Source organism: Glycine max, chromosome 3 (assembly GCF_000004515.6).
Source record: "Glycine max cultivar Williams 82 chromosome 3, Glycine_max_v4.0, whole genome shotgun sequence".
Classification (NCBI taxonomy): domain Eukaryota; kingdom Viridiplantae; phylum Streptophyta; class Magnoliopsida; order Fabales; family Fabaceae; genus Glycine; species Glycine max.
The window spans coordinates 43,862,542-43,888,855 of NC_016090.4; the positions used below are offsets into that span (position 1 = coordinate 43,862,542).

Here is a 26,314-nt window from a genome sequence, read left to right on the forward strand (position 1 = left end):
TCCATAATCTCAGACATAGGAAAAAATTAACGACTTTTAAAACTTATTATTATTATTACTATTATGTTGACTGGTGGTATAAGAAAAACATTAACATAGAATGGAACAATGATTAGTAGTATGAAGCGGCTAAAGTTAAAAGTTAAAACAACATAGTATGATTGATTGATTAAGAATCTTCTTGACTTGATGGAGTTTACGAAATTAGGGGGTTGGGATCCAAGTAAACTAAGTAGTAAGTAGTAAGAATTGTGACTTGTCAGTGAGTGAAATTAAACAGTAAAGTGTAGGTAGCTAGCTAGCTAGAAGCTACATGCAAAGCTAAACTAAATTATGAGGAAAGCTACCGTTACCTTAGCAGTTGGCGTTGTCTGAAGTTGTCTGTGTATTGCAAGTCACTGTCTCCGCTTTAGCAATAGAAACCAGTCCTGTGCTTAAGCCTTAACGAGTTCATCACCAGTCCCATCTTCAAAATCATTTGAGTTTCTCTTTCTTTCTGTTTTGATTTTGAAGAAAGAAGCATATGGGAGGGAGGGGGGGGCCTACACTGCTTATTGTTTGGAGGGCAGTAACAGTCCCTGTCAATGATTTTTACTTGGGTTGGGCGGTGAATGAGAATGACCCACCCAATCAATATCACACTTGCTTATTGCTGCTGCTGCTGCTGCTGCTGGGGTGGGGATTTTAATCAATGAACCATACCTCCTCCTCCTCCTCCTCCTCCTCCTCTTCTTCTTCTTCTTTACCCTTTCTTTTCTCTCAGGGTCTTTTTCATCACTAGCAAAACTTGAACTTGGAATTCGAATTGCCTCAAAAAGGGAAACTTGGATCTCAGTCATATGAGGATACCTTCAACTGTGAGTTCTCTTTCATGAATCATTACTGCTTTCTCTCTCATTTTCTGCATTCTCCCTTGGAGTACTCCCATTCTCAAGCTTAGTAGTGGATGATGCAGTAAGATCTACAAGCAAAATTAGATGAAGAATAGCACTTGTTGGATCATACACTGTTCACCTTGTTTTGTAATTTGGGTCACTAACTCTTAAACAAGTGACACTAGGTGTGGTGATTGGTTTTTCACTTTTGCTTGTTCTTTTTGTGTTTCATTTAAGCCTCTTCTTGCACTGTTAACTGTGTGGAGAAAATGTAGCTGATGGATGATCTGCGGAGATTTTCAATTCCTCAATGTTGAATCGTGTGCTGCTCTTTCTAGATCCTACCTGAATTTCGCTATTTTTTTGCTCTTCTTTGAAGAAGCATGTGAACTGCTGTTGTTCATGGCTTGATAAAATTGATAATTTGGGAAAAAATTGATCACATTCTCGCTGGCAGCACATGGTAACTGATGCTGAAATTTTCTCTTGCAGCTCGTGGAAGTGCTTCTGGTACTTGCATTGTTCTGTTGTAGCCCATGGACAGTGTGGAGCAGCACCACTCTTTGCCAACAGACGAACGAGGAAGTTCGACCTCACAGTGTCAGCATCACCGAATTTGGTGCAGTTGGCGATGGGGTCACTCTCAACACAAAAGCATTTCAGAATGCCATCTTCTACCTGAATTCCTTTGCAGACAAAGGTGGAGCAAAGCTTTTTGTTCCGGCAGGCCGGTGGTTAACTGGTAGTTTTGATCTCATCAGCCATCTAACTTTGTCGTTGGACAAGGATGCAGTAATTCTGGGATCAACGGTATGCCACTCTTTGTAAATATTGTAGGACAAGAGTGGAAGTTTAATATAGTTGTTAGCTGGCTTTTCTGCAGTTTTTCCAAAGTAGAAGATTACTCTTAGCACAGTTTTCTTATTCTTACTAGGCAGTGGTCTATTTTAGTTAATCAATTGCCATAAAATGCAAGGATTGTATTTTAACTTCTAAATTTGGTTAACTTGGGTTTGAATTTTATGCACTGGGATTAAGTCCTACAATTTTTTTGATAGTCTAATGAGCTCAGACATTGCAGTTTCAATTATGATATGCATATACTACTTGTTACAGAACCCTGAAGATTGGCCAGTTGTTGATCCTCTACCGTCGTATGGGAGAGGAAGAGAGTTGCCAGGTGGAAGGCATAAGAGCCTCATTTATGGACATAATTTGACTGATGTTATCATAACAGGTCAGTAACATTCAACAAAATTATCATTTTCTCAATACATATTGGTATATTGAAGCTATTAATGTTTCAATGAAGGTAATAATGGAACTATCGATGGTCAAGGGAGTATCTGGTGGAACAGGTTTTGGAACAGAAGTCTGGATTATACACGTCCCCATTTGGTAGAATTGATGAATTCAACAGGGGTTCTCATTTCAAATTTAACCTTCTTGAATTCTCCATTTTGGACAATCCATCCTGTATATTGCAGGTTTGTCCCCCACTGAAAGATTGAGTTTATATATTATTCCTTGTTTTCCGTAGTTCAAGTACTTCCATTGCCTTTTTAAAACTGTGCAATAGAGGAGCTTTCATGAGTAGGGGGAGATTTGAGACTGTTTTTATGGATGAACAGCCAAGTTACAGTTCAGAATGTCAGGATCCTTGCTCCTCATGATTCGCCAAACACAGATGGGATTGATCCAGGTGAACTTTCTCCCTTTATGTCATAATGTCATACCATACTAGTATTGTGTAATTGACAATTACCAAATATTTTACTTTAACACAAAATAAAAATAAAAAACACTGTTTTGTGTTGTTTTGGACTTTTGGTGCGGTATCAAGCCTTTTTTTCATAAAGTGTTTTAAAGAAAAAAAATCATTTGGGCTAAATGAAGACAGAATATCTAAATTTATACAATCGTGCATCATGGCAAAGGTAATTTCCTAGCTTTAGAGCAATGTACCTCTTAAACAGTGTTAACATCCTCATAATTAAGATTTATTAGAGTCTCTCACAAATTCTTTTACAATGTGTCCAGATTCTTCTGACAATGTATGCATTGAAGATTGTTATATAAGCACTGGTGATGATCTGATTGCCATCAAGAGCGGGTGGGATGAGTATGGCATTGCATATGGTCGCCCAAGCACAAACATTATCATCCACAGGCTAGTTGGTAGAACTCAAACAAGTGGGATTGCTATTGGAAGTGAGATGTCTGGTGGTGTATCTGAAGTTCATGCAGAAGATATTCAATTCTATGATTCATATAATGCAATCAGAATAAAGACTTCTCCTGGCAGGGGTGGTTACGTTAGAAACATCTATGTCTCTAACGTGACCTTGGCTAATGTAGATATTGCTATTACGTTCACTGGTTTATATGGGGAGCATCCAGATGATGCTTATAACCCAAATGCTCTACCTGTAATAGAAAAGATTACAATCAAGGATGTGGTAGGAGAAAATATCAAAACTGCAGGTCTTATAGAGGGTATAGAAGGTGACAATTTTGTCAACATTTGCCTATCAAACATCATCCTTAATGTGACCTCAAACTATCCATGGAACTGCTCCTACGTTAAAGGATATTCTGACTTGGTCCAACCAGAAGCTTGTGAGCCTCTCAAGGAGAGAATATTCCCTGGTCATTGTTCAGATTGTTACTATTTGACAAATCAAATTCAGAGTTCCAATAGTCAAAATAGAGGTGCTTGGTTTATGTCTTGGTAAATTGTGGAGTTTAAATAGCATTATTATGCTACCAAAGCTCACTTTATAGTTGAAATTTGATTGGTGCATTTTTTCAGCAGGACAAACTTCAGGTGACATAAGAGGTTGAGTGGAGTTGCCCCATCTGCAGAAAGAGACCGAGAAATGATTGCTTTTTGTAACTTGTGTGCAGTAACAAAATAATTGAGTGATTTATCAGAAATAGGAAGTTGGATGATTTCATGTCTTGCTTTTTCTAGCTAAATATGGCTTTGGAAAGGAAAATTGCAAAGTTGTGTTTCTGTTGATTCTAAGGGAAAGAGTGAGTTTGGCTGTTGATAGAGGTGAGATATGGCTACACTGACATAATTCCCTCTTGCCAAAAATGTTATCGGACACAGGAGATTTTGCAGTAGTACGAGGCAGGTGCTTGTTGGCTTTACACCCCTTTTCATTGAATAAGGAATCCAATAAATAAACTTCCTAGATAGGTGGAATTCACTCAATTACATACATGCCTCTTCTTTTACGCTCACTACATGAATAGAGTTACTATTTTGCTGGGTTGTTTTCATTTCTCTTTTAGGCTGGTACATACTAGTAGAGGGCTAATAATCTCAGGATTATACCTGAAAAGAATAATAGAACATCAAGGTGCAGATGTAATCGAGAAAGAGAAATGTTTCCTCTCGAAAATGAAGAAAAAACATGATAATAATTAGATGAAACCTATGCCTATCGGCTATCAGCCTATGGTAGGGGCACAAAGCTCAAAACTCACAAGTTATAGCCAGTGATTGAAATGCTAAGGAAATTAATATCATGATTGCCTTAATAAGAATAGTAAAAAAATTGACATGGTTAGACTCAAGTTTTTGTTTTTGTTTTGCTTTTGTGTTGAACTATTTTTGATTGAGAGTTAAAAGACTACTAATTTTGCAAGATATTATTAAAGGGAGTGATCTTTCCGATCATATTAGAAATAGATGTTTAAATACACCGATTAGGATTAACAGTATACATAGAAATAGAATTTTGTTTTTATAAATTTATTGCCATATAAGGAATACCACTTGGTTCATTAAGAAAAAGTGTCCTTTTTGGGCTTGAAATCCTTCAAAAACAGTGATCCCGGGCTGAAGAATTCCTTTTACCCAAAATAATAATAATACTCCAATATTGATGCAGTCTAATCTAATACAGACTGCAAACTCGTCATGAAGCTCCCTCTCTCAAGCTCTGTTTCTATTCCTTTTTTTTTTACATTGCACCTTTTCTGATCCTTTTTAATTTACATGGCACCTTGTAGTTGCAGACATGGTTGCAGTTTCGTTAAATTTCATGATATTGTGAAAAATTACAAATAAATCGTGGCTACAATTGTGATAGTAGACACTCCAAAAGCCTTGATGTTGTAGCCAAAAATCTCAGTCATAGACCGTTTTTTAAAACCTCAGACCATGTAAATAGTATAGCATTTGCATTCCCTCTTTCGATGATGAGTTGTCCTTTGGAAAAGATTCAAATTCAAGTAATGACTGTTAGGTAGTTGGAACACAATTTTTTCTCAGTTAGTCTTAAGAGACTTTACTACTGGTGATTGGTGAGCAAAAACAGGACGAAAATGATTACAAGAAAGAACATGTATGTTGGATAGTTCTTTTTCCCAACACAATTATTCCACCAATTAATTGATAGTTTACATTCCAAATACTGGTTTGTTAAGGACAGAAAATCAGGTAATGAAAGAGAAAACAAAAATGCTTTAAAAATATGTCATGTACTATGGTTAACCGACAAGTTTGTTTTTGGTGATATAACTTTTTCTATTTATTAACTGTTGACATTAATATTAACCTTAACCACAACATCATATCTTGATTTAAGGTTATTTTAATTTTACTACTTATGAAAAATCGATTAACTTACCAACAAATTAATATATTCTCTCATCGTATTTTTTAAATATATTAATTTTTAATAAAACAAGACAGTATTAATACATTATTCCTCTGTTGTCAAATTATTTGATTTTTTTAAACCCAACACATCTAATTGATATCTTTGAATAATTTTTTAATAACATAATCTCTCAATTATTTTATGTGCTACTCGTGGGGTACATTCCGGCTAAAAAAAAATGGTCTAATGCTGACCTAATCCTTCTTTTAATGATCTTTTTGGTTCAGGCTGGCTGAATCCTTCAACAAAGTGAATGCAGCTGCAGGTCCTTCACTCCTTCACTGCTTATTGATTATTCTACTTCTTTACCCTTTTTATTGCTTATAAAAATAGCACAATAATCTCTACGGGCCTGGACCCTTTCCAACACTCACCTTGAAATATTCATGTGGGTAATTGCTTTATGCACATCGTTTTTGCTTGGTGCACTTCGAAAACTTTTACTATCCCCGTCTTAGTCTTCTCCCCTCTCTCACTCTCTTCCTCTCCCCATCTTCCTCTCCACCTCATCGCACCTTCTCGCCGTTGTCACTAATCCCTTCTCTCGCACCTCTGTGTTGCCGCTACATCCTCCTCCACCTTTAGATTCGAAATTCAGAGTTATCGTTTCATAAATATTCATTTTGCACTTGTAAAGCTGACATTGTTTAATTACTTCAAATTAATATCGGCTTCGGACAACTATTCCGAGATATATGCACCTATGAATCTCAAAGTTCACCGTCATTGAAAATCAACAAAATAGCAGTAGGACCACAACTTGCAAGTTTATATTGAGATTTTTATTGGGAGATTTGAAGTTAATTAAAGAATCAGTCCAACCGAGATCCCACCACAACTTGCAAGTTATTCAGATTTTTTTTTTTTTAAAATCAGCAAAGGCAAATTATATATATTACCAGAGGTACCCTGAGAACAAAATACAAGCCCAACATCCAGCAACTTGATTAATCTATATTCAGATTGACGAGTTAATATATTGAGTTTAATTTTGACAGTGTATTTTTTTTTTTTACATAATCACATGATTATAAATCATACCTTAAATATAGTTTTTAAAATAATAATTATAAAATAAAAATTATATGGAAATACTAGTTTACTAGTACAGTAGGATATTGCTAACCTCCACCGCTTATTTATTTTGCTTAGTCAATAGTCACAATGAAATAATAATGCATACAGGAATACTGTGGGAAAGGGCTAGGGTCTAATTGCGGTCTCCAGATCCAATATCTCGGATTTCTACTCCTAATTTTAATAATGTACTTCTAGTACTGTTAGTTGTTTCCATTCGGCTTCCTGATTCACTATTGTCACAGTTTTATCATGTTATCAGACCCACGCATGAATGCAGGATATGCTTTCGGGATCTTCAAAATTTGCACAAATCTTTGACTGAATGAAAGTGCATGTTTCCTATGGTTTTCAAAGGCATAGAATAAAAATTAAAGGGTCCGACTAATTAGTGTTTTAACCTTACGATATTTTAAAAAAAAATTAAATATAAAATATTTATTATGTAAATTATAAAAAAATACAAAAAAATTCTGTGCAGTGTAATTTTATATTTTCCAATAAAAGATTATTTTAAATTTCTTAACTATTGGTTAGCATTTGCCATAAAAATGTATTGTTGTTTAAAAAATATAAAAAAAATTCACAGTATTCATTTAAAGGTCGATGAGTATTATTTAGGAATAATACATTGAAAAATTTAGAGAGAGAATGTTATGGTTTCCAATAATTATATTTCGCTTCAGTTAAATTAGTCAAATGTCATATTTGCTGACTTTAAATTAGAAAATAAAATTATATTTTCATAAATTAAAGTGCATTCTTATCCTCAAATTAATTAATATTTATATTAAAATATTAATTAGTTTAATGTTATGCGTGCAATGGTTTTGAAGATCCTCTTTCTCTTTCGTTGGCGATGCTAAACTAGGAGAATTCCATGATACTATTAATTATAAGAGTTGATAGATTGAATTAAAAATATTTATCTGTCACAGATACAAAAAGTAAATATAATATTAGTAATCCTTACACTTTACTATATCATATAATACTGTCGACAGACGGTGTTAATTATATGTGCGTGTTAAGAAATAAATTAATTTAAAGAAATAATTTTTAAGAAATTGAGAACCAAATAATAACTTTTTAAATTTTTTATCTATCTATAAATAATAAATTTAAAAAAATCACATGGTGGGAATTAAATTACAAATCTGTGACGTATATAACATAAGTTATATTCAGACTATTATTTCTACAAACTTTCAAAAGTTTGTACCAAAAGGATCAACTTACTTACATGCATGCTCCTGCAGGTCGAAGGTAAGGTTCAAACGATTTGTTTATAGAGTCATGCATTCAGAATCAGAGGTGACTCTTAATCTGTTTTACATATAAGAAAATAAAAAAACAGTAAATTAAGCGCGAGCATGCCTAATCTTCTCTTTTAATTTGTGTATATACATAGAGAAATTAAGTATATAGTTTCTCAAAATTCAGCTAGTTGGTGGAGAAAGTAGTGCATGATTGAGGAAGCTGCGGTGAACCTGGAATAGCACCACTTCCACTGTTGTTGTTGTTACCGTCATTGCCTCCTCTTGGTACTCCAATGATTGATGAGATTGCTGCTGCCAAAGCTGCAGTGAAGTTCGGATCAGAAGCAATGGCTGCACTCACCGTTTCGACCATCGACGAAGGTTGTCGTTGAAGAAGGGGCATTAATGCTTGCGGTGGAAGCAGCTTCTGTTGGAAGAACAAGGGGTGCCCTAGAAGGTGGGGACCACCAGATGCTGCCGCATGCAGTGGCAGAGGGAACGTGGCGCCGCCATGGCCTGGTGGTACTCGGTGCAGCTGCATGGCGGCGTTGTTGGGGTTTTGGGTCAAGTCGAGAGTGATGGTTGGGAATGGAGCTGAAGCTGATAGGGTTGCCATTGAAGCATAGGGAATTGTAGAAGAGTAATATCCTGCAGAGTTTGTTAGCGATTCCTTGCTTGCTGCTGAACCTGATAGCAGCATGGCTGCAGCTGCTGATGTAGTATTTGCCATGGCGGTGGCGGCTGGCGGCAGAGGGTGGTTGTGATTGCCTTCGTAGCTTGTTATCAACACTGTTTTGTCATCTGCACTTCTTTGAACCTGTGTTGAATACATGCATAGGACTATATATTTTTACCAATGTACACACAAAGGAATATAACATGTGGCTTCTTTTGATTTCTTAAAAATTATGATATTGGATTTGAGAAATATTTTTATTTTACATTTGGTTTGAATAATGATATATTAAAGGCATGTAATTAGAATAAAGTATATATAGTTTTTTATGGTTAGAATAAAGTTCAGTTACTTACCTGTTTGCGGACTGGGCATCCTACAGCCATAGTGCAGCGATAGTAAGCACGAGGGCAAGGGTTACCCTTGGCCATTTTTTGTCCATATTTCCTCCACTGACATCCATCGCTAATCTGAAAGGGCCACAGCACAAAACGTTAATTGTTCATTCAATTAATTTCTACATGTATGCATCCATTTGCTACCCGGGCATTAAACTAGTTGAATTAAGAAAACTGCATGTTATACTTTCATTTTGAGACATATTAATACTATTATAATGTTTTTTTAAACTATTGTATTCACCCCTTCCAAAATAATAGTTATTTTGGATTGTTTTAAAAAAAAATTAAATAAATATATATATGTTTATAAGATTGATTTGATGATAAAAAAATGAATGATTATAAATTTTTCAAATCTTCCCTCATTAAAAAAATTAATGATTAACGATTAATATTTGTTAATAAAAAATATTTAATATCTTAAAATTAATAAAAGATATTTACAGTTTTTTAATAAATAAAAGTTCAATATCGAAATAAATAATATATATATTGAAATTGTAAAAGTTGTTATTTAATCCCAACAATGTTATATTAATGATAATTTGTGCTGATCGGTTGGTAAGAGTGTGCATGCTTTTAATTTGTGGGAATAAAAAAAATATAAATTTTTTTATAATAATTCGCTTAACCAATATATGTTTATTAATTGTTTGCACTCTCAAAGTAAAATGTAATTAGAATTTAGAATTGCTGGATCTTTGTTAATTAATTAACTAGCTCAAATTGAGTATGCAAAATTAAGTGGTACAGTGTATATAAAATGAGATGAATACTAATTACCATGGGAGCTTCTGATCTAGCACGTACGGAAACCCTGGCTTTTCTGAGAGGAATCTGATCTGCAGGAAGTTGTTCTGCAGTAGTTTTGGGTTGTTCTTCTAACTTGGATGAGCCCCAGCTCTGTGAAGAGGACCGGTCAAGAACATCTTCTGCAGCATCAGGACAAGCCTGCTTTCCAAGATTCAATAGTTTAGTCAATTGAGGGTCATCATGATCATGTGTCTTTGACATTACCTCCGCGTTGTTTGAACGAGAAACCGATACATCTTGATCAGTCTTTTCATCCGAAACCGATGCATCATTGACCACGTCTAACTTTCTGCTTGTTCCTGGGTCCACAATTTTTGTTTCCATATTCTGTTCCACAAGTATCAGTTCAGTACTATGGAAATAGATTTTAACTGTTGCTACAAGTACGTGTGTGCATGAATTTTGACAGTTAAAGTACTTTGGATTTTAACTGTCGGTACAAGTAAGTGTGTGTGCACATGAATTTTGCAAAATGAGTTTTTTGCAGTTATATCCGTCCGGAGTGTAAGAATTTTTCTTTTTTTCCACATGCCAGGGCCAAGCCGATAGAAATGTTAACTTACTTTCACACCACATATATCATAGAATCTTTTTAATGTATCATAGAACATAATAAAATATTCATATTATCTTGTTCTCTAAAAAAAATAAAAATTTGAAGGAAAATTATTTTTATTCAAACATTTCCTTTCCTTTTTGATTTGTCTATTTTCATTTTTTATTTTAAATACCGTGAATAATCATAAAATTTATGTTTGTTTTTTTATATTTATATTATATTATTTATATTTTGATTTTTTTACAATTTATGACTAGTATAGTAATTAATTTCCTAAATCTATGAACTCCTCCAACTAAATTTAATAGTTTTTTTTTATCTTATTATTAATCAAGAATTTCGTATATAACTAGAAGGACTCTCAAATTAAAAATATTATTAATTTGCTAAGAATTAATCGAATTGAGGTATAGCATCATTTTATCTGCAAGTACTTGTTACTATTAATTGTCGCTTAGTTGAAGTGGGTATTTGATGGGGTCTGAACAATTAAGGTGCTTTTAAAGAAGAAAAAAAATAATGAGATTTGTTAAGGGTTATTTTCATGACATTAATTAAATACACTAAAAAAGTAGAAAATATTAGAAATAAAAAAAGTTAAATATTTAATATATTTTAGAATATTTAATTAAATATATTAGACACGGCACTTTGTACTGTTTGGAAAAAAACACAACTTATATCATAATTTATTTGAAAGAATATATATTTTTTATACATGACAAGTAGAATAAGTTTTGAAAAAACGAAATTGCACGCTTACTAATTTAAGTGAAGCACGCTACCCTTGATTCTTCACCGAACTAGAATACATATAAAAAAAAGAAAAGAAAATAGCACACACAACAAACAAATCATTTCATAATACTTGAAAAACAAAAACGAATTTTTAATCAACACATTGAAAATATGCTTAACATAGGTTCTTATCGTGAGGATGAAAAGATTGATCATTTCAAGGCATATAACTAAAAGTTGGAAATTAATTTATACAAAGTCACCTGAGGAAGGTTTTGCAAGGCGATGAACAACTGAGCCTGTAGTTGGGTATAGCTTTTGGTAATATGGTCCAGCACATTTCTTAACTTGTTATTCTCTTCTTGTAGTCTCAGCAATTCACTTTCAAGAGAACTCAACTGAGAACAAAACAAAAATTAAAAATGAATAAATAAATAAATAGCATACATATAATTACAGACCTTGATTTACGGGTATCCAGTCCTAACAACTCCTACGGTATCATACAAACCTCAGTTTCAGGATTTTCACCATTTTCAGCTTTTGTCACTCCAGCGCTTGCACAAGTTAAATTGAGTCCAGTCTACAAACATCAAAATATTTTTTAAAAAAAAAAATCAGTTGCATTAAGTACACAGTGATGCAGAATTTGGCAAATCCATATCTGAAACCTCACGTTTACACGGTGATCAATGACGCGTGTTGGTGATCCATGGCGATCATGAGTGTCATGTTGATCATCACGATTCTGATAATGATCATCATTGGTATCACGGCTACTAGTGTTATTTTTATGATCACGAGGCGATGAAGTTGAGAAGAAATCCATTTCTTTGATAGAAGGAGGATCTATGTGATCGAGGAAGTGGGCGGAGCTTAAGAAGGTGAATTCACGGTGGTGGTGTCGGTTGTCCATGTATGTATTTGGTGAGATGGAGATGCAGAGAGAGAAGAGGAAGAAGAAATAAATTGGTATAGTTAGCGTTGGCATTCAACGCAATGGGTTTAAATGTGCTATTGCATTTGCACCCCTCTCCCTCCTTGGACCTTGAGCTAGGGGTCCCACAATAAATTTTAAATGGACAAAAACTAACCTTCTTATGCTGAGAGCGAGCTGGGATTCAGATTAACTCAGGTGGGACCAGCCGTTTTTTCGCCATAATTGACGTCACCATTAAGCCTTGCATATATAAACAGAGTAAAAACATGTTCAAAAGTAGTTATGTAAAAGCATACTGTGTTTATGTGATTTGCTAAAAGTTGAATTAATTTTATGTTCAGTTCGTTAGGAAATTGACTTAAAAAAATATATAATATAAAAAAATTGATTGAAGGAGATTTTTTTTGGGTTATATTAAGGGGTCAATTTTTTAAGAGATGCCAATTATTAACTTGAAGCACGAAAAAATTGATAAAATTAAATTATATTTAATGAATAGAGAGTTTTTTTTATATATTAATATAGAGTATTTGCTATACTACTAACAATTACTATTAGCTATTTATAACTGAACACGGTAGTTGAAAACAATATTGTTAAAACTATTTTACTTTTATCAGTCAAAAATCGATCCTGTTATTATTACCAAATGGAAAGGAAAAATATTTAATAAATTAATTGTTTTTAATGAATATGAATTAATTTAAAAAATATATTATAATTAAGAACGGACGAAAAATAGGAAAGAAAACGCTGAAAAGTTAACATAGATTTTTATGGGGATTTGGGAACGGCGTTAAGAATAACGGGGTTAGGGATCGGTCGGGCAATCCATCCACGTGGGGTAGTCCCATAAGGTCAACCCAGTTGACGGCACGGCTCTCACTATTGGACGGTAGTTGGAATGAGTGGGGCCCACAGGATTGGAAAACCTAATCCCACTGACTTTGAAAGCAACGACGACGTCATTGGGATCAACCGTCCATCTCAATCGAGGTTTATTGAAGACCCAACCTTGCATTCCTTCCTCGTTTTTTTAGGACAGTCTTGTATTCCTTTCTCAATTTAAAGGACGCATTTTTACTTGTAGTTTTAAAGTATTTTTTTTTAATTACATTTAGAGTTTCACTTTTGCAATACTGTATTTTCATTTATTAAAGGAGAAAACTGTATATTTTAATATAAAAGAGTGTAAAGGATATTTTAATTATAATTTTTTAAATGGAAAATTTTAAAATAGAATAAATATAATATACTTGCATCGATCTATCGAGGAAAGGAAATAAACATTTTTAACATAAGAAAAAGAAGAATGCAATACTTACATCATCTGAAGGAACAATGATAATAGATGTAAGAATATTTTGATGATGATCGATCGATTAAACAAATGAAAACTTGTAACTCAAATTTGTCAAGAAAGATGAGTGTATATTTTAACATAAAAGAAGAAGGCAGTGTAAAACTCACTCATCTAAAATTAGGATAGTATGATTTTCCTTTTATGATAAGCTAAATAAAATTTACATGAAATTTATATAAAGTATTTCATATTATTGTCATCAACTTCTCAAATTATATAATGACACGTCAAAATCTTTAATGTTTTTTTTTTCCGTTCAATATGACAGATGTTTTGTTTAATAGATGCAGATCTTGTAAATAGAGGCAAAAACCACCGTATGCCTGCTGCTCGACGAGGATCACATTTATACATTAAAATATAAAATAGTCTCAGTTTAATTTTGGTCAATGACTTAATGGTTCTGGAATCTGGATGTGCCACTTGATTTGATATGAATTTCTGTGTGGCTTTCTTTGGACTTTCTTCTCCTCGTGGAGTAGTAAATAATCGTATAGAAAAACCAAGTATGTTCAACGATGGCAGAGAATGGCCAAATGTATTGTCATTACCTCACATAATTAATAAATTAAACCATATTTCTCTTTCCATGTGAATAAGATGTGCAAGCTTTATGAATATCTTCAAGTCAATGCCAGGTTACATAAATTTCCATTAAATTCCTCTTTCTTTGTAGATAACTTTGACAAAGTTGGCTCTCCATAGACTGGAAGTGTACAACTTGTTATCATGCACGTCGTGGTTCCCAGCTAGCAGGTTCATCAATTTTCTTTCTAGGAATATGCATTTAGTGTTACAGCTATAAGTTGAAGCAGTACTGGTATTTTATGGGTCTGCATGCCTATAAATTAATATAATTTCCTTGTATCTGCTGATTAAATAAATAAATAAAAATTGAAAACTGAAGCTGAAAAAACGTACACCTGTTTTTTTTTTCTTGCAAGAGTTATTTGACCGTGAAGTTATCTTTTTTATTTGAGAGATAAGGAAACAAATCTTGATTAAAAATTAAAAAGTTTGATCTTTAATTTTCTTATTACAAAGTTTGAGTATACAAGAAGCAGAGAGAAATTAGGGATTGAGTGTGATGTTACAAGAAGCAGAGAGAAATTAGGCCATACAATTAATACAAGGAGCATTTGGGTCTACCAACAAACGGTGGGTAGAAACAAAAATAATCCATTCCAACATCTAAATCAAAAGAGAGTATATATATGGAAAAAGCTGCAAGGATGGAGAGAAAATTATTATCCAAGGAAGGGGAGGAATTCTTGTTAATTAAATGCAGTGTCCCTTGCTACTCCAACTTACATGATGGGGTGTTTTAGACTTTCCAAATCTTTCGGATATGGGATGAATCAACTTATGTCCAAATTTTGGTGGGGTCAGAATCTTGAAAATACATATCGTAAAAAGCCTTCACTCCATCATTTGCAGTTTAATTAATTACCTTGCTCCTTTGGAAAGGTAAAAGATTGCTGGGGTTGGAGATTTGAAGCAAAGGGAGCTTTCACTGTTATATTTGCTTTATTTTTTGGGTATATAAACGGTTGAATTTCAGAGTGAAAAATCTCACATTAAATAAAAATAAATAACTTGAATAACATATAAGTAAAGAAGATCTATAAATTTAATGCTTTAAAATTTTGGATTAAAATATAATGTCATACTCATTTGTGTGATATATTTGTGACTTATTATTAATGAAAATCTCTTCGATATTGGACTTAGACAAGTATAATAAAATTTAAAGTGGATTTAGCTCGTAAATTTTGAAACAAAAAGTTTTCACAGTTAAATCTGTTTTAAAAGATGAAAGAATAGAATTATTAACTACTATCATCTAATAGTCTCTTTAGAACACCATTTTTCTATAGTCTCAACCATTTTTCATATATTTTTCAATTAACATGAAAGAACTAATAACTATTACTTATATATTATATAGAGATTAGTATGGATGATAGTCTTGAAAGACCCAAAACACTTAATAATTTTTAGTAAAGTTGAATGTGTGGACAGTGGACACAGCTTTATCATCGAATGGCAAAGTAGGAATTGGGTGTCTTTAATTTCTTGTAACTTGGGGGAAATAATTAATAATGTTTTTGGAAGTATTATAACAGTGTTAACTTATTGGCAAGTACACCAAATTATTTCGACTAGTAAAGTATTTGGAAGTTCAAGTGTCCAATTCACATGGACTTTATTTGTACTTAGATTGATACAAATCCAATCTACAAGCAATAAATAAGGAATTTAAAATAAAAGATAAAGATTTAAATTAAAAAATGATAAAGATAAAAAAGTAAAAAATAAAATAGATGATAAATTTTATTGTAAAAGATAAGAAAAATAAAAGATAAAGACGATGATAAAAAGATAAATTCAGAATGTGATAATGTTGGGATCTAGCATGTCTTATTTGTCTAAGATGTATCATTTTAGATTTTTTCTATCAATTAGGTTAATTTTTTCTACCCGCATTTATTAAAGTACTTGTTTCTAATATCTCACGATGACAAACATATCCTACCTATCTATTTTCCAAATGTTTTTGCAAAGATTCAATAGATAAAATGCATGAAATTCTAATTCTAGATGTTTGCTTTGATGCATGAGCATGATGCAATCACTCTATGTCTAACAATAATTTTATTAAGATACCCCTTCCTTTGAGTTCTATTAGAAATTACCCTCTCTCGAGCGACTAATCCCTAAAACTGATGCATATAAGACCTTCCTTGTATTTCTACTAAGGATTACCCTCTGTCGAGCAATTAGCCCCTAAAGATGATGCAAGGATGAATGATACATGAAGTTAAAATAAGAAAGGATGATAGGAATGAAAACACTTGTTTGCATTGATAGAGATGAAACATACAATACATCTTTTGGCTTTTTTGGTTTGTTAGACCTTAACTAATGAGATTTAACCTTTTATTGTCATGAGAGATTTTATATTTTAGGGGTTGATGTGGATAGAAGAAGATGGATGAATAAAGGAGGAAAAAGAAATAATGAACATAGAAAGAGAGTTTCCCCTATTATAGATACTCAGACTTAGGATGTATTCATCAGAGAGCTCTGAGTATTCGGAGTGGTGTCTTTTTCATTTGTTTCTTACTCCTTTTATAGACCTAAGATAGCTTACTTTTCACGCTGACTTCATGGACTGAGCGCTGATTTTCGCATTGAGCGCACCTTTGAGTTTCCTCGTGGGTCTTCTTTGCGTTAAGCCTAAGCTTTCCTGCTTAGCAAGGATACACACTAAGCGGACTATCCAATTCTTCCAATTTTTTTTTCAAGGTTTTTTTTTTCAATTTTTCTCTAAAGCATTTAAAATGTTTTTCTTGTAACTTCTGTTAATTAAAAATTACAAAAATATTATTTTTATTATTATTTCATTAAAAATAACAATAAAATATAAAAATTAGAATCATTCTTAACCAAAATTAACTCAATTTTTTTTAATTATCAAACAAACACATTGAAAACACTTGCAAAAGGTGCACATTGAAAGTGATCCTCAAGCTAGCTGTAACAGTCAGCAATGCTTCAAAAGAACATTCAAAACCTCTTTTCTCATATTGGCATCACTATTATTGATGACATATTGGAGCTTGGTAAGACTTTCCAAGAATTTGGTTTTAGTTTGAGTCCTAGAGATCGATGCCAATTATTGTTCATTGTTCTCGTATCATGCTCGACGCTGCCGTGACAACAAAAACATGGACCATATATCTTTGGCATTTTCTCGAGTCTTCACTCTTCAATATACTTCTTTATTGATAAAAAAATTAATAATTACTATGCAACCTCTATGTTTGAATTTTGATTACTCAGATAAGATTTCATAGTCAAAATTTACTTAGTTTACTCTCAAATAAAAGTGGTCTTGTATTTGTTCAGTAAGCTAAAATTGAAAACGGTTTCTTTTAGTTTTTCTTGGTTTCTTTTAGTATTAATATATATCTGACAGTGAGAGTTTTTCCTTCCCGGTATCGAGAGGCAAAAAAGGGTTAATAAATTATAGTTAATTAGGGTCGGCGACTGTAGGAAACAAATACCAAGGCGAAGTCAAAATAAACAAACGCAACACTTCAATTAATGGATGACTGATGCAAAACAAGTTGCACCCACACGCATACACAAATACAGTGATAATAAATGTGTTTGAGAAATAAATTTATTTCATCAGTTTATACTAACTTGTAAGTCACTTATGTATAAAAAAAGAGAGCTTGTAAGACGATACTTTAATTAATTTTTAATTTGTAAGTTTGTAATTATTTTATTATTATTTTAATACATCTATTTTTGGATATTTTAAAATAATATTATTTATTTTATATTATGCTATTTATTTTATTTTTAATCCTTAAAATTTAATAAGATTTAAATTAATAAAAATTATAATTATAATTTCCTAAAAACATATTTTTTTTCTACTAAATAAAAAAAAATATAAAAAACTGTACCCTTTGAAACATGGCACGATTGGCCTTATTTTCGAAAGTCACTTCATGAACAAGGCATTTTTGGCTTTAAAGGTTGTGTATCCTCTTGGATGCACACAGTCAACCTCATCTCGACAAGCCAGTCCATGCACAAAACATTTATGGCTTTTAACGATTGTGTATATGTTTGAAATAAAGTTTGTGAACTTAAGTTTCAGTCAAACTTGTCAACAAATATATTGAATTTTCAAAAGTAACATAAGTTTAGTTTTTATAGAATTTAGTTTTTAGACAAATTTTTCATATATAAAAGTATTCTTAAAAATAACCAAATATGTCACTAAAATAAATTTACTTTTCAAATTGAGAAACGAAAATTAAACATAGCCTGTAAATCTAAATGCATCTTTTCATCTCATTTTATATTTTATCAATTCCTGTAATGTAACAATTACTTCATTATTAAATAATTCTAATTTAATAAATTGGTTTATAAAATTTCAATCTAATAAGTACACGGAAACCTTTAAGTTAATTTTCAGTTAGCTTTATCAAATGTAAGTGAAAAACAATAAAAAGACAAAAAGAGGAAAGGAGTAGTTCTATTGTATGATTTTCTGGGAAGGGATAAATAACATAGCCGCAAATATAGGGCTGATATCCCCATCCAATACTCCCACTTTAATTACCCGCACGTCCAATCCAAAAGCGTCGAAGTCCAAAGCCAAACTTCACGTGTATGTGGGTAGCTGCTATTTCCTTCCTTGTTAATTCACGCTTCCATTATTATAATAGAGCAATAGACTCTTAATCTCTTGTTATTAAGCATTAGGTTTAGCACTAGCACCGCAAATAATTCAAGACAGTGTTTCTCTGTTAGTTGGCTTTTTTTTTCCTTGTACCTTAAGAATTTGGCTCCTCCAAATTAATAAATAATTTGGCATCTCAAAAGAAATATTTTATATACAAAGCTTGATCTGAATTCTCTAAGGGATAGATTTATCTATATACATATAAAACTCGGCTTCTCTATCGGCTTCATCCAATAGAAACAAAACCTTTTAACTTGAATTTGTACGTTTAAGGGATTTAATTTGATGCTATAAATTGACAGATTTGTTTTTTTATTTTATTTATTTATTAAATAAAAATAAATTAATTATATACATATATGTGTATTGTAATATCATCACTTATTTCATTATTAGTTGAAATTAATTCCTCACTTTCCTGAGCCAAATTAAGATCAATCCATATACAAACCTGATGTCAGCATACGCATGCATGGCGTGCATCTCTGAATGGGGACCAAAGATAAAAGAAAAGAAAAAGATCAACTAATTGAAAATGATCTTTCATCTCTTACGTTTGTCAACTAGTTTTGTTTTATTATTACCAATATTTTGTATTCAGAGCTTTCCTTCGTTTTACTGTTGCTTAAAATGTTTTGATTAATTTTTAAGGGTCTTGTTTCCTCCCCTACTCCACCGATCGTATTCTTTTTTAAACATAATAGCTTTCAGATAAAGTTACGAGGTTTGTGTCAAGTGTGTGCAAGCCTGCAAAGGGTTTTAGTAATCGATCATCAAGTACTTGCAGCAAGCCAAAAAATTAAGATTGAAAATAAATTTGAATATAATTTTATCTGAATCTTCATTTAATACATATATATGTTTTGCTAATATTATTTGTTGTATTTTGATACATACATACATATATATATCAGTGCGCGAGATTAAAAAAAGCTAATTAATTAATAGGACAAAAAATATAGATAAGCAAAAATATATAGCGAGACGACACGTACGTAGGAGTAGTTGTAATCTGAATTCTTGCAAACTAGAACCATCTTCATGGTCATAAAAAACCGACAAAGAGATGCTTTTCATTATACTTAAAATATAAGTTTAATTAATCAATAAGTTTTATCATCTTCTTCCTTTTTATTTTTTTCTATCTTGTATCGCTCTACATAGCAAATAGCTAGGGTGGCGACTTTTTAACCTAAAAGTCACGGTTCGTTTTGGACCAACTTATATGGGTGTGATCATATATGGAATTAGCCAACCCATCTTAAGAATTTGGTAAAGGTAGCGACCTCATATCATATGTACCCCAACGAGAAGAGAAAGGGAAAGAAAGCTCAGAGGCTAGTCCCCATTTTCAACTATATATGCGCGTAGACTACTCTTTTCTTCTTCTTTTTTTTTCCTTCAAAAGTGACATCTTCTTCTTTGTTTTGAATACTCCATTGTCCGCTTGTTTTATTGTAAGCATTCACTAGAAGAAAATGAAGTGCTTGACTATATATTTATCAACGAGCTTACCCACCCTCTATTATGATCCTGCCTTCAATCTTCCACATATATACCTTACCTTGCAGATTTTTACAAGCCAATCATAGCCGACTATTTAAAATATGTCTACATAGTTCTTGTTTCAGATAATAATAATTACAATTGAGAATAACATGTTTTTGGCTGATAAGAAAAAACTGATATACTTAACGAATATATAATTAAACATGAAGCTCCTTCCATTGCTTTCTAGCTAATGGTAATTTTTGGTTATCTCAAACTATCATTTTTACTTGGTAAATGTTATTGATAGGCTAATTTATCAACACCTTTAACATTAAAGAACAAGTTCTCTCATTGACATTTTTTTCACACTAATAAATTTTACAATCAAACACAACCCATGAGGACCTTTTTCAAACTATAGCTAATACAGTACAGATCAAATTTTTTTATTGTTTTTCCCACAAACAAATATACTGGAGCTTAATAAAAATGTAACCGTATTAATAGTATTCATAATAAGATTGTAACTCTACAACGTTTTTTTGACACCTAAAAAAATCCGTTTTTTTTTCCTCCGGTTCAAATATCATAATTAATTTTCTGATTTTGATCTCACTTTTTTTTAGTTAAAATTGTAATTTAGCTCTAAAATATATAAGTAAAGAACAATTCTTATCCCATGAGATAAATTTTGAAATTGACTTAGGTCCAAATCTACATATATTAGTAGGTTTTTTATTTGTTTTTTCTGTGTCTTGGGTTTGAATATCCAACTTACATTTTTAACAAATTAACATTGACCGATCAAATTGCATTAAGAAAAACTAAAGCTTGCTGGATGCAATCTGGGTTTCATGTATATAGATAGTATGGCTGGATAGAAAATCAATGCATCTTTTCTGCAAAGTCAAATGAATTCGATGAGTTTAAGATTTGTGGAGGTAGCTATGGAAAAGAATGAAGATATTCAAATACTCCTTCTTTTGCTAGAGTTTAAAAATTAAATCCTCGAGCTTGCTTATATGTCGCAAAACTATGGTAAGGCATCTAAGTTGAAGCATAGGCAGAATCCAGTAAAAGTAGATGTAAAACAAATGGTTAGTTGGATGCTTTCTATGATTAACAATGATGGGCCTAGAAAAACAAGTCTTTTGAGATTGAATAAATTGGGCTTATTATAGAGGGGAAAGTTACCATCTACATAAAGAATAACCCAACAAGACAACTTGGAGAGTTATTTATTCTCGGGCATTTCAAATACTCGTTTTAGGTAAGTTCACCCCAATTGTTTTTTTTTTTCTTAATTTTTTTAAATAGAAGGAATTGAACGGTAATTTTTCTCTTCTTTTCTTTTTTCTTAACCACTCAACCCAATTCACTCCAATTGTTTCCAAAATATTTTTTTTTACAAAAATATTCTTGACAAACACATTTATGCTGTAATCACTATGCAATATAAACTTGTTTTCATTGGGTTAGGGTATTGAATTCATCATAAACAGAAATAAATTTCTATTGTCTATTGTGATTTGTGACATACAGTGAAAACACGTTTCTTTTTCCATTTGGCATCTAGTTAGCATTTTTTTTTTGTCGAAGCAAAATAAAGTTAGTAAAAAAGATAGACAACTGTTTAACTTTCAACCTTGTGGTGTTGAACCAGAACCCGACGCTAATGTCGAATTTGCATCCGCTTTCACCGTTTAAAGGCCCACGCTAATACGCTATTTGTTTTAGTGTACAATTAATCACCATTATGTAATACCAACTAGTCCAATTGAATTAGTCAATGTCAACAATCAATTAAATTCACACAATATAGACAATTATATTCAAGAAACAAATCAATTTTATTAAAAGCAAATAATTAACAAAAAAGAAAACAAGAAATTAAAAATTTGAAGAAAACTGCACAATGAATCTACTGTGGTTCACTACATTTTTATTCCTGCTACGTGATAAGGAATCTTTTATTGAAGAAAACTAACAAAACACTAAAAGTTTTCCCTTGCTTTGCTTTAACGGGGCCATGTAGCAGCCACAACTCATAAATAATATTACAAAATAAATAATATTTTCTATCAAAATATAATTAATATTTTTTATTTTAAAAATAGGTAAAAACAAAAGTCATATCAGGTATGAAAATTATTTTCAAAATAAAAGGTTCGGATGAAAAACAATTACAAAATAAATAGAAAAAGTAAATATAAAAGTGTTTGAACAATTTTTCATAATAATAAAAAATTTGAAAAATAAATAATAAAATATACGCAATTTGGTAAAAGTTAAAAGGATAACCGAATAAAAAATAATGAGCATATTGTATAATATTAGAAAATAGATGGTTAAATGTAAAAAAAAAAAAAAATCTTAAATGATATACAAAACCTTAAATTGTGATAACAAGAATTTAAAAAGGCATAAAGTATGTAAAATCATTTGTAAAAATAGTTATACTAGGGACAACAAATAGTATAAAAAATGTTTACAATAAAATCATTCAAAGTAGAAAAAATAGTATCAAATAAGGTTGAGACTTGAGACAATGAATACAGGTATTATTTTTTTATGTGTGTAAATTAATATAGGCATATGCGTAATAAGGTTGTGACGATAGATATAGTAGGCATTGGTAAGCGTTGTAAGGTTGTTTTGGCTCCGTGGAGATTCTCATTCGCAGCGATTTGGTGAATCTGAATTCAAAGATAGAGGCACGATCGCACCATTGAACCACGACGCTAATAGGTACAGCGCTGCCAGAGAAAGCGTTGTGTACAAGAACTGAGTAAACAAGAAATTAACAATGTGATACAAACATAAATTATATATGTGCATACTTTTGGAGGCTCCAGACTCCAGTAATAATTGAAGCCTTGCTCCTTAGTTTTGCTATCTTTGCCTTGACTTGCTGAAGATGATACTGTGCATAATACACAAATTCAAATCCATTCATAATCATAAAAATATCAAACACAACAAGACATAGAAGATATGCACTAACAAAAAAATTTCCAAGTTAAAAAGACAAGTGTCATTGAATAATGAGTTATCTAGGAGAAGATAAACATACAACAAAAACTTGCATCAATCATCTTAATTAAGAAGATACAAAAATACTAAACTTAGAGTAAACAGGAATTAATGTGTTATAAACAGTAACTATAATCAATGATGGTTCAATATGCAAGCCTAATTATAATGCTATCTACTTTTTTTTATGCTTCAGAGAGTCAAAATTACAAACTATTAGGCCACTTTGAAATGATAGGAAGATCAACATTGTTTCACCTGATAGTTGTAGGTCTGTTTGGAGGTTTTAATCCAAAAAGAGAGAAATCATGTGGCATTGGTGCTGGCTCATTCTTGCCCGTATTATAAAGCATATTTTTTTCCTCTGCTATATAGAAAAACATTTTTTTTTTGCAAGGGAGCACTTTTTTTATTTTTAGATTTTTTTTATTGTTTATCTTATTTCTTTTATTTTTATTGTTTTATTGATTGGAAGATAATAAAAATAACTTAAAATTTTTCTCTTGTTTCTCATAATATTGCATTAAATAGGATGAATGATTTTTTTATTATTATATTTTTCTTACTCTGTTACAATATTGCTCTCTTTTCAAAATCTAAGGAAATATTGTATTGTCATAAATTCATATTTGATGAATGTATGTGCGTGTTTATTGGAGAAAATTGCAATAAAAAACACATGAGAATATTGAAACCTTGGAATATTAGATAGAGATTAGCATAAACTTTGCACATTTTATTTTGTAAATATTATTTTTATGCGAATTTCAATGTATTTTGAAGGAAATAATATCAAAATGGTTACAATCAACCTAAGCATAAAAACACTAAAATGGTGTCCCATATACAAGTAAAGAAAATCCAAGGTTTGGAAGCCCAGTATACCACGTAAGATTGAACATCAACGCAAGAATTAACATTAGAAGTAATGCATCAGGTGTAGGAGTACCAACATTCATTACCAGAAAAAATTTCTACACTTTTTGTTAAATCGACAGTACAATAATTATAATGCAGTTGTAATCTCAGTCCACAGATATGATCTAGCTCTGCCCCCGGGGCATGTAACATTACTCTATCTCCAGGCAGAAAACAGAGACTCGTATATTCATTTGCTCTCAACATAATAATAAAATTGAGGAAATTGAGTCGGCAAAGAGAAATTCTAACAGTTAGAATCTGAGTTCTGGAAAGAAAATAAAGCCGGTAGCCCAGAATGGGTGAGAACTAATATACAACACTATTCTTTTCCATTAATCTCCAAAGAAGAGCAGAGTGAGCTATGCATATACATCTATCTGTGCATACTTCACTAAGTAAATTAAGATTTTCTAAGTTTTCTAATCAGCGACAACAGTAGAGTCTCACTCTAGAGGACAAAACTTGAAATTAATCACTGGTGGAAGGAAGAGGCAGTGTCATGTTCCTCACTTAACTAACACCCGAATGTGTCTACCCTTGTGATCTTCAACCTCTTTACCGTCGATAAGAACATCCTACATACACCATCAAAACAAATGCCACATTAATTCACAAAATGGAACATATAATATAATATATATAATGCTTTTGTTTCTCAGAGACAACAACAAGAAAAAAAAAAAAAAGAGTCAATTCACTTACTCCCAAGGGACATCTCCAACCATGACCAAATCCCCTTCTTCATCTTCATAAGTTAGCACATGGCATCTCTCTGGTTGCACCCCATTCATCTCTGTTCCCCCTGTTAACACAACACAATATTCCATTGTCATTTTGCTGTGTTTCACTTCTTATTTAACGAATCCCATTCATAGTTTTTAATAGCAATAAAAAGTTAGTTATTCGACAAAAATGAGAGAGCGTGGCAATAATAGACTTACAAAGAATGGTAGTGTCAAACATGTGTTCAAGAGTCCTGACTAATTCATAGTAGCCTCCATGAGCTAGTATATTGAGCTTTCTTCCGATTGGAATCCCTTCCATGTACACCTTCACAAAGAAGCTGCTATGATCGTTGCTGCAATCATTCACTTCAGCAGAAGCAGCAGCTTGTGAATAATTATTGTTCACAAAAGGATGGTGTGGTTGTTGCCATTGGCCCCTAAATCATAAAATAAAAAACACACATGGCATAAGCCTTTAATCAATTAATTAAGGTTCGTGAGCATGCACAAGTACTAATATTAATATATAGAAACCTTGAAATAGAAGAAGCAACATGTTGAGTGGCAGAAATGCCGAGTCCAAGCCTGAGATCAGTAGGAAGTTGTTGAGTGAGAGAAGATGCGGTTGAAATGAGGAGGCGGCGGTTGGTAGTGCTGCTAATAGAGGAAGAGGAAGAACTAGCGGGTTTGCCCATTGTTGTTGTTGTGAGAATGAATGTAGCAAGATGATGATGATGATGATGTTGGCACACCAAGCCGCCACCTTAAGGCCTTTAAATAAACAAAGAAAGAGAGAGACATGATGGTTCTATTCGTAGAATCAACCACTTTCTCTTCTCCAAATTTTTATCTTTTTTCCATGTAATTGCTACACCTCAATTGTCGTCATGGTAGCCGACAACTACACGTGTCAGTAACAAAACTCCAGCTTGGCATCTTTCCAGTGACCACGTGTTTATTCCATCCCTAATTTTCATTTGCTTCAACCCTATTTATATTTATATCACCATATTATAATATGAATTAGATTAGATGATCTCATGACTCATGCGGATACTTCTTTTATATAACCACTATTGTTATTACATATTATAATATCGATTAGATTGGATGATCTTACGGGAATAATCTTCCAGAACACCCGTGTATCCTTTGTATTAGTCAAAATAAGAGTATTATAAACTATGAAACTCCCGTGTGTGTGTATATATATATATATTAGTATGTAAGTTTTAGAATTATAAGAGAAATAGAATGAGAAAAAAGATATAATGCAAAATAAAAATATGTAGCAAAAGTTCAATTCTCAAATTTATGTATAAAATAATATCTTTGAGGAGAAATAAACTAATTAACAATGTAGTTATGTGTTTGCATAACCGTTGAATTTATATTTAACGGAGATTTTATGTTTTGAGACAAAAATGCAGAAGTAAGAAAGGGAAAACTTTTGGATGAAAGTTGGTTGCGTTTAATTAAACGTCTACGCAAGCAT

At 32.0% G+C, this 26,314-nt stretch overlaps 3 protein-coding genes across 7 annotated transcripts; 1 reads left to right on the forward strand and 2 right to left on the reverse strand.

Annotated features, from left to right (window-relative positions):
* The first annotated feature begins 313 nt into the window (after window positions 1-313).
* LOC100817309 (probable polygalacturonase-like) lies at window positions 314-4,098 on the forward strand. Of its 4 annotated transcripts, none has more exons than XM_006576200.4 (7): window positions 314-857; window positions 1,368-1,685; window positions 1,992-2,112; window positions 2,188-2,362; window positions 2,507-2,577; window positions 2,916-3,587; window positions 3,703-4,098. In XM_006576200.4, the coding sequence occupies exons 1-7, from the start codon at window positions 840-842 to the stop codon at window positions 3,717-3,719; spliced, it is 1,392 nt and encodes a 463-aa protein (XP_006576263.1). In that variant the 5' UTR covers window positions 314-839; the 3' UTR covers window positions 3,720-4,098.
* Window positions 4,099-7,797: 3,699 nt separating this feature from the next.
* LOC100817839 (probable WRKY transcription factor 47) lies at window positions 7,798-12,135 on the reverse strand. 2 transcript variants are annotated; one of them, XM_006577122.4, is made up of 7 exons: window positions 11,751-12,135; window positions 11,586-11,657; window positions 11,338-11,472; window positions 9,982-10,104; window positions 9,748-9,915; window positions 8,920-9,033; window positions 7,798-8,704 (listed from the first exon to the last, which is right to left on the reverse strand). In XM_006577122.4, the coding sequence occupies exons 1-7, from the start codon at window positions 12,063-12,065 to the stop codon at window positions 8,072-8,074; spliced, it is 1,560 nt and encodes a 519-aa protein (XP_006577185.1). In that variant the 5' UTR covers window positions 12,066-12,135; the 3' UTR covers window positions 7,798-8,071. The 2 variants fall into 2 exon arrangements, with proteins under 2 accessions (XP_006577185.1, XP_003521621.1); XM_003521573.5 differs by having other exon boundaries at window positions 9,748-10,104; window positions 11,751-12,133.
* A 12,122-nt stretch (window positions 12,136-24,257) lies between these two features.
* LOC100818376 (auxin-responsive protein IAA20) lies at window positions 24,258-25,585 on the reverse strand. Its single transcript, XM_003521574.5, has 4 exons — window positions 25,354-25,585; window positions 25,036-25,256; window positions 24,797-24,896; window positions 24,258-24,669 (listed from the first exon to the last, which is right to left on the reverse strand). Exons 1-4 carry the CDS (start codon window positions 25,512-25,514, stop codon window positions 24,609-24,611), a joined length of 543 nt encoding a protein of 180 aa, XP_003521622.1. The 5' UTR covers window positions 25,515-25,585; the 3' UTR covers window positions 24,258-24,608.
* Window positions 25,586-26,314: the final 729 nt, after the last annotated feature.

What these genes read in the sequence shown, in the direction of transcription:
- LOC100817309 (XM_006576199.4), top strand. An exon ending in CACAGATGGGATTGATCCAG is followed by an intron (nt 2,578 to 2,915) that starts GTGAACTTTCTC and finishes CAATGTGTCCAG; the next exon opens with ATTCTTCTGACAATGTATGC. An exon ending in TTCCAATAGTCAAAATAGAG is followed by an intron (nt 3,588 to 3,687) that starts GTGCTTGGTTTA and finishes GCATTTTTTCAG; the next exon opens with CAGGACAAACTTCAGGTGAC.
- LOC100817839 (XM_003521573.5), bottom strand. Translation starts at nt 12,065, where the DNA reads ATGCCAACGCTAACTATACCAATTTATTTCTTCTTCCTCTTCTCTCTC. An exon ending in TCATTGATCACCGTGTAAAC is followed by an intron (nt 11,658 to 11,750) that starts GTGAGGTTTCAG and finishes TGATGTTTGTAG; the next exon opens with ACTGGACTCAATTTAACTTG. An exon ending in GTGAAAATCCTGAAACTGAG is followed by an intron (nt 11,473 to 11,585) that starts GTTTGTATGATA and finishes TTTTGTTCTCAG; the next exon opens with TTGAGTTCTCTTGAAAGTGA.
- LOC100818376 (XM_003521574.5), bottom strand. Translation starts at nt 25,514, where the DNA reads ATGGGCAAACCCGCTAGTTCTTCCTCTTCCTCTATTAGCAGCACTACC. An exon ending in GTTGCTTCTTCTATTTCAAG is followed by an intron (nt 25,257 to 25,353) that starts GTTTCTATATAT and finishes TTTATGATTTAG; the next exon opens with GGGCCAATGGCAACAACCAC. An exon ending in GTTTGACACTACCATTCTTT is followed by an intron (nt 24,897 to 25,035) that starts GTAAGTCTATTA and finishes TTGTGTTAACAG; the next exon opens with GGGGAACAGAGATGAATGGG.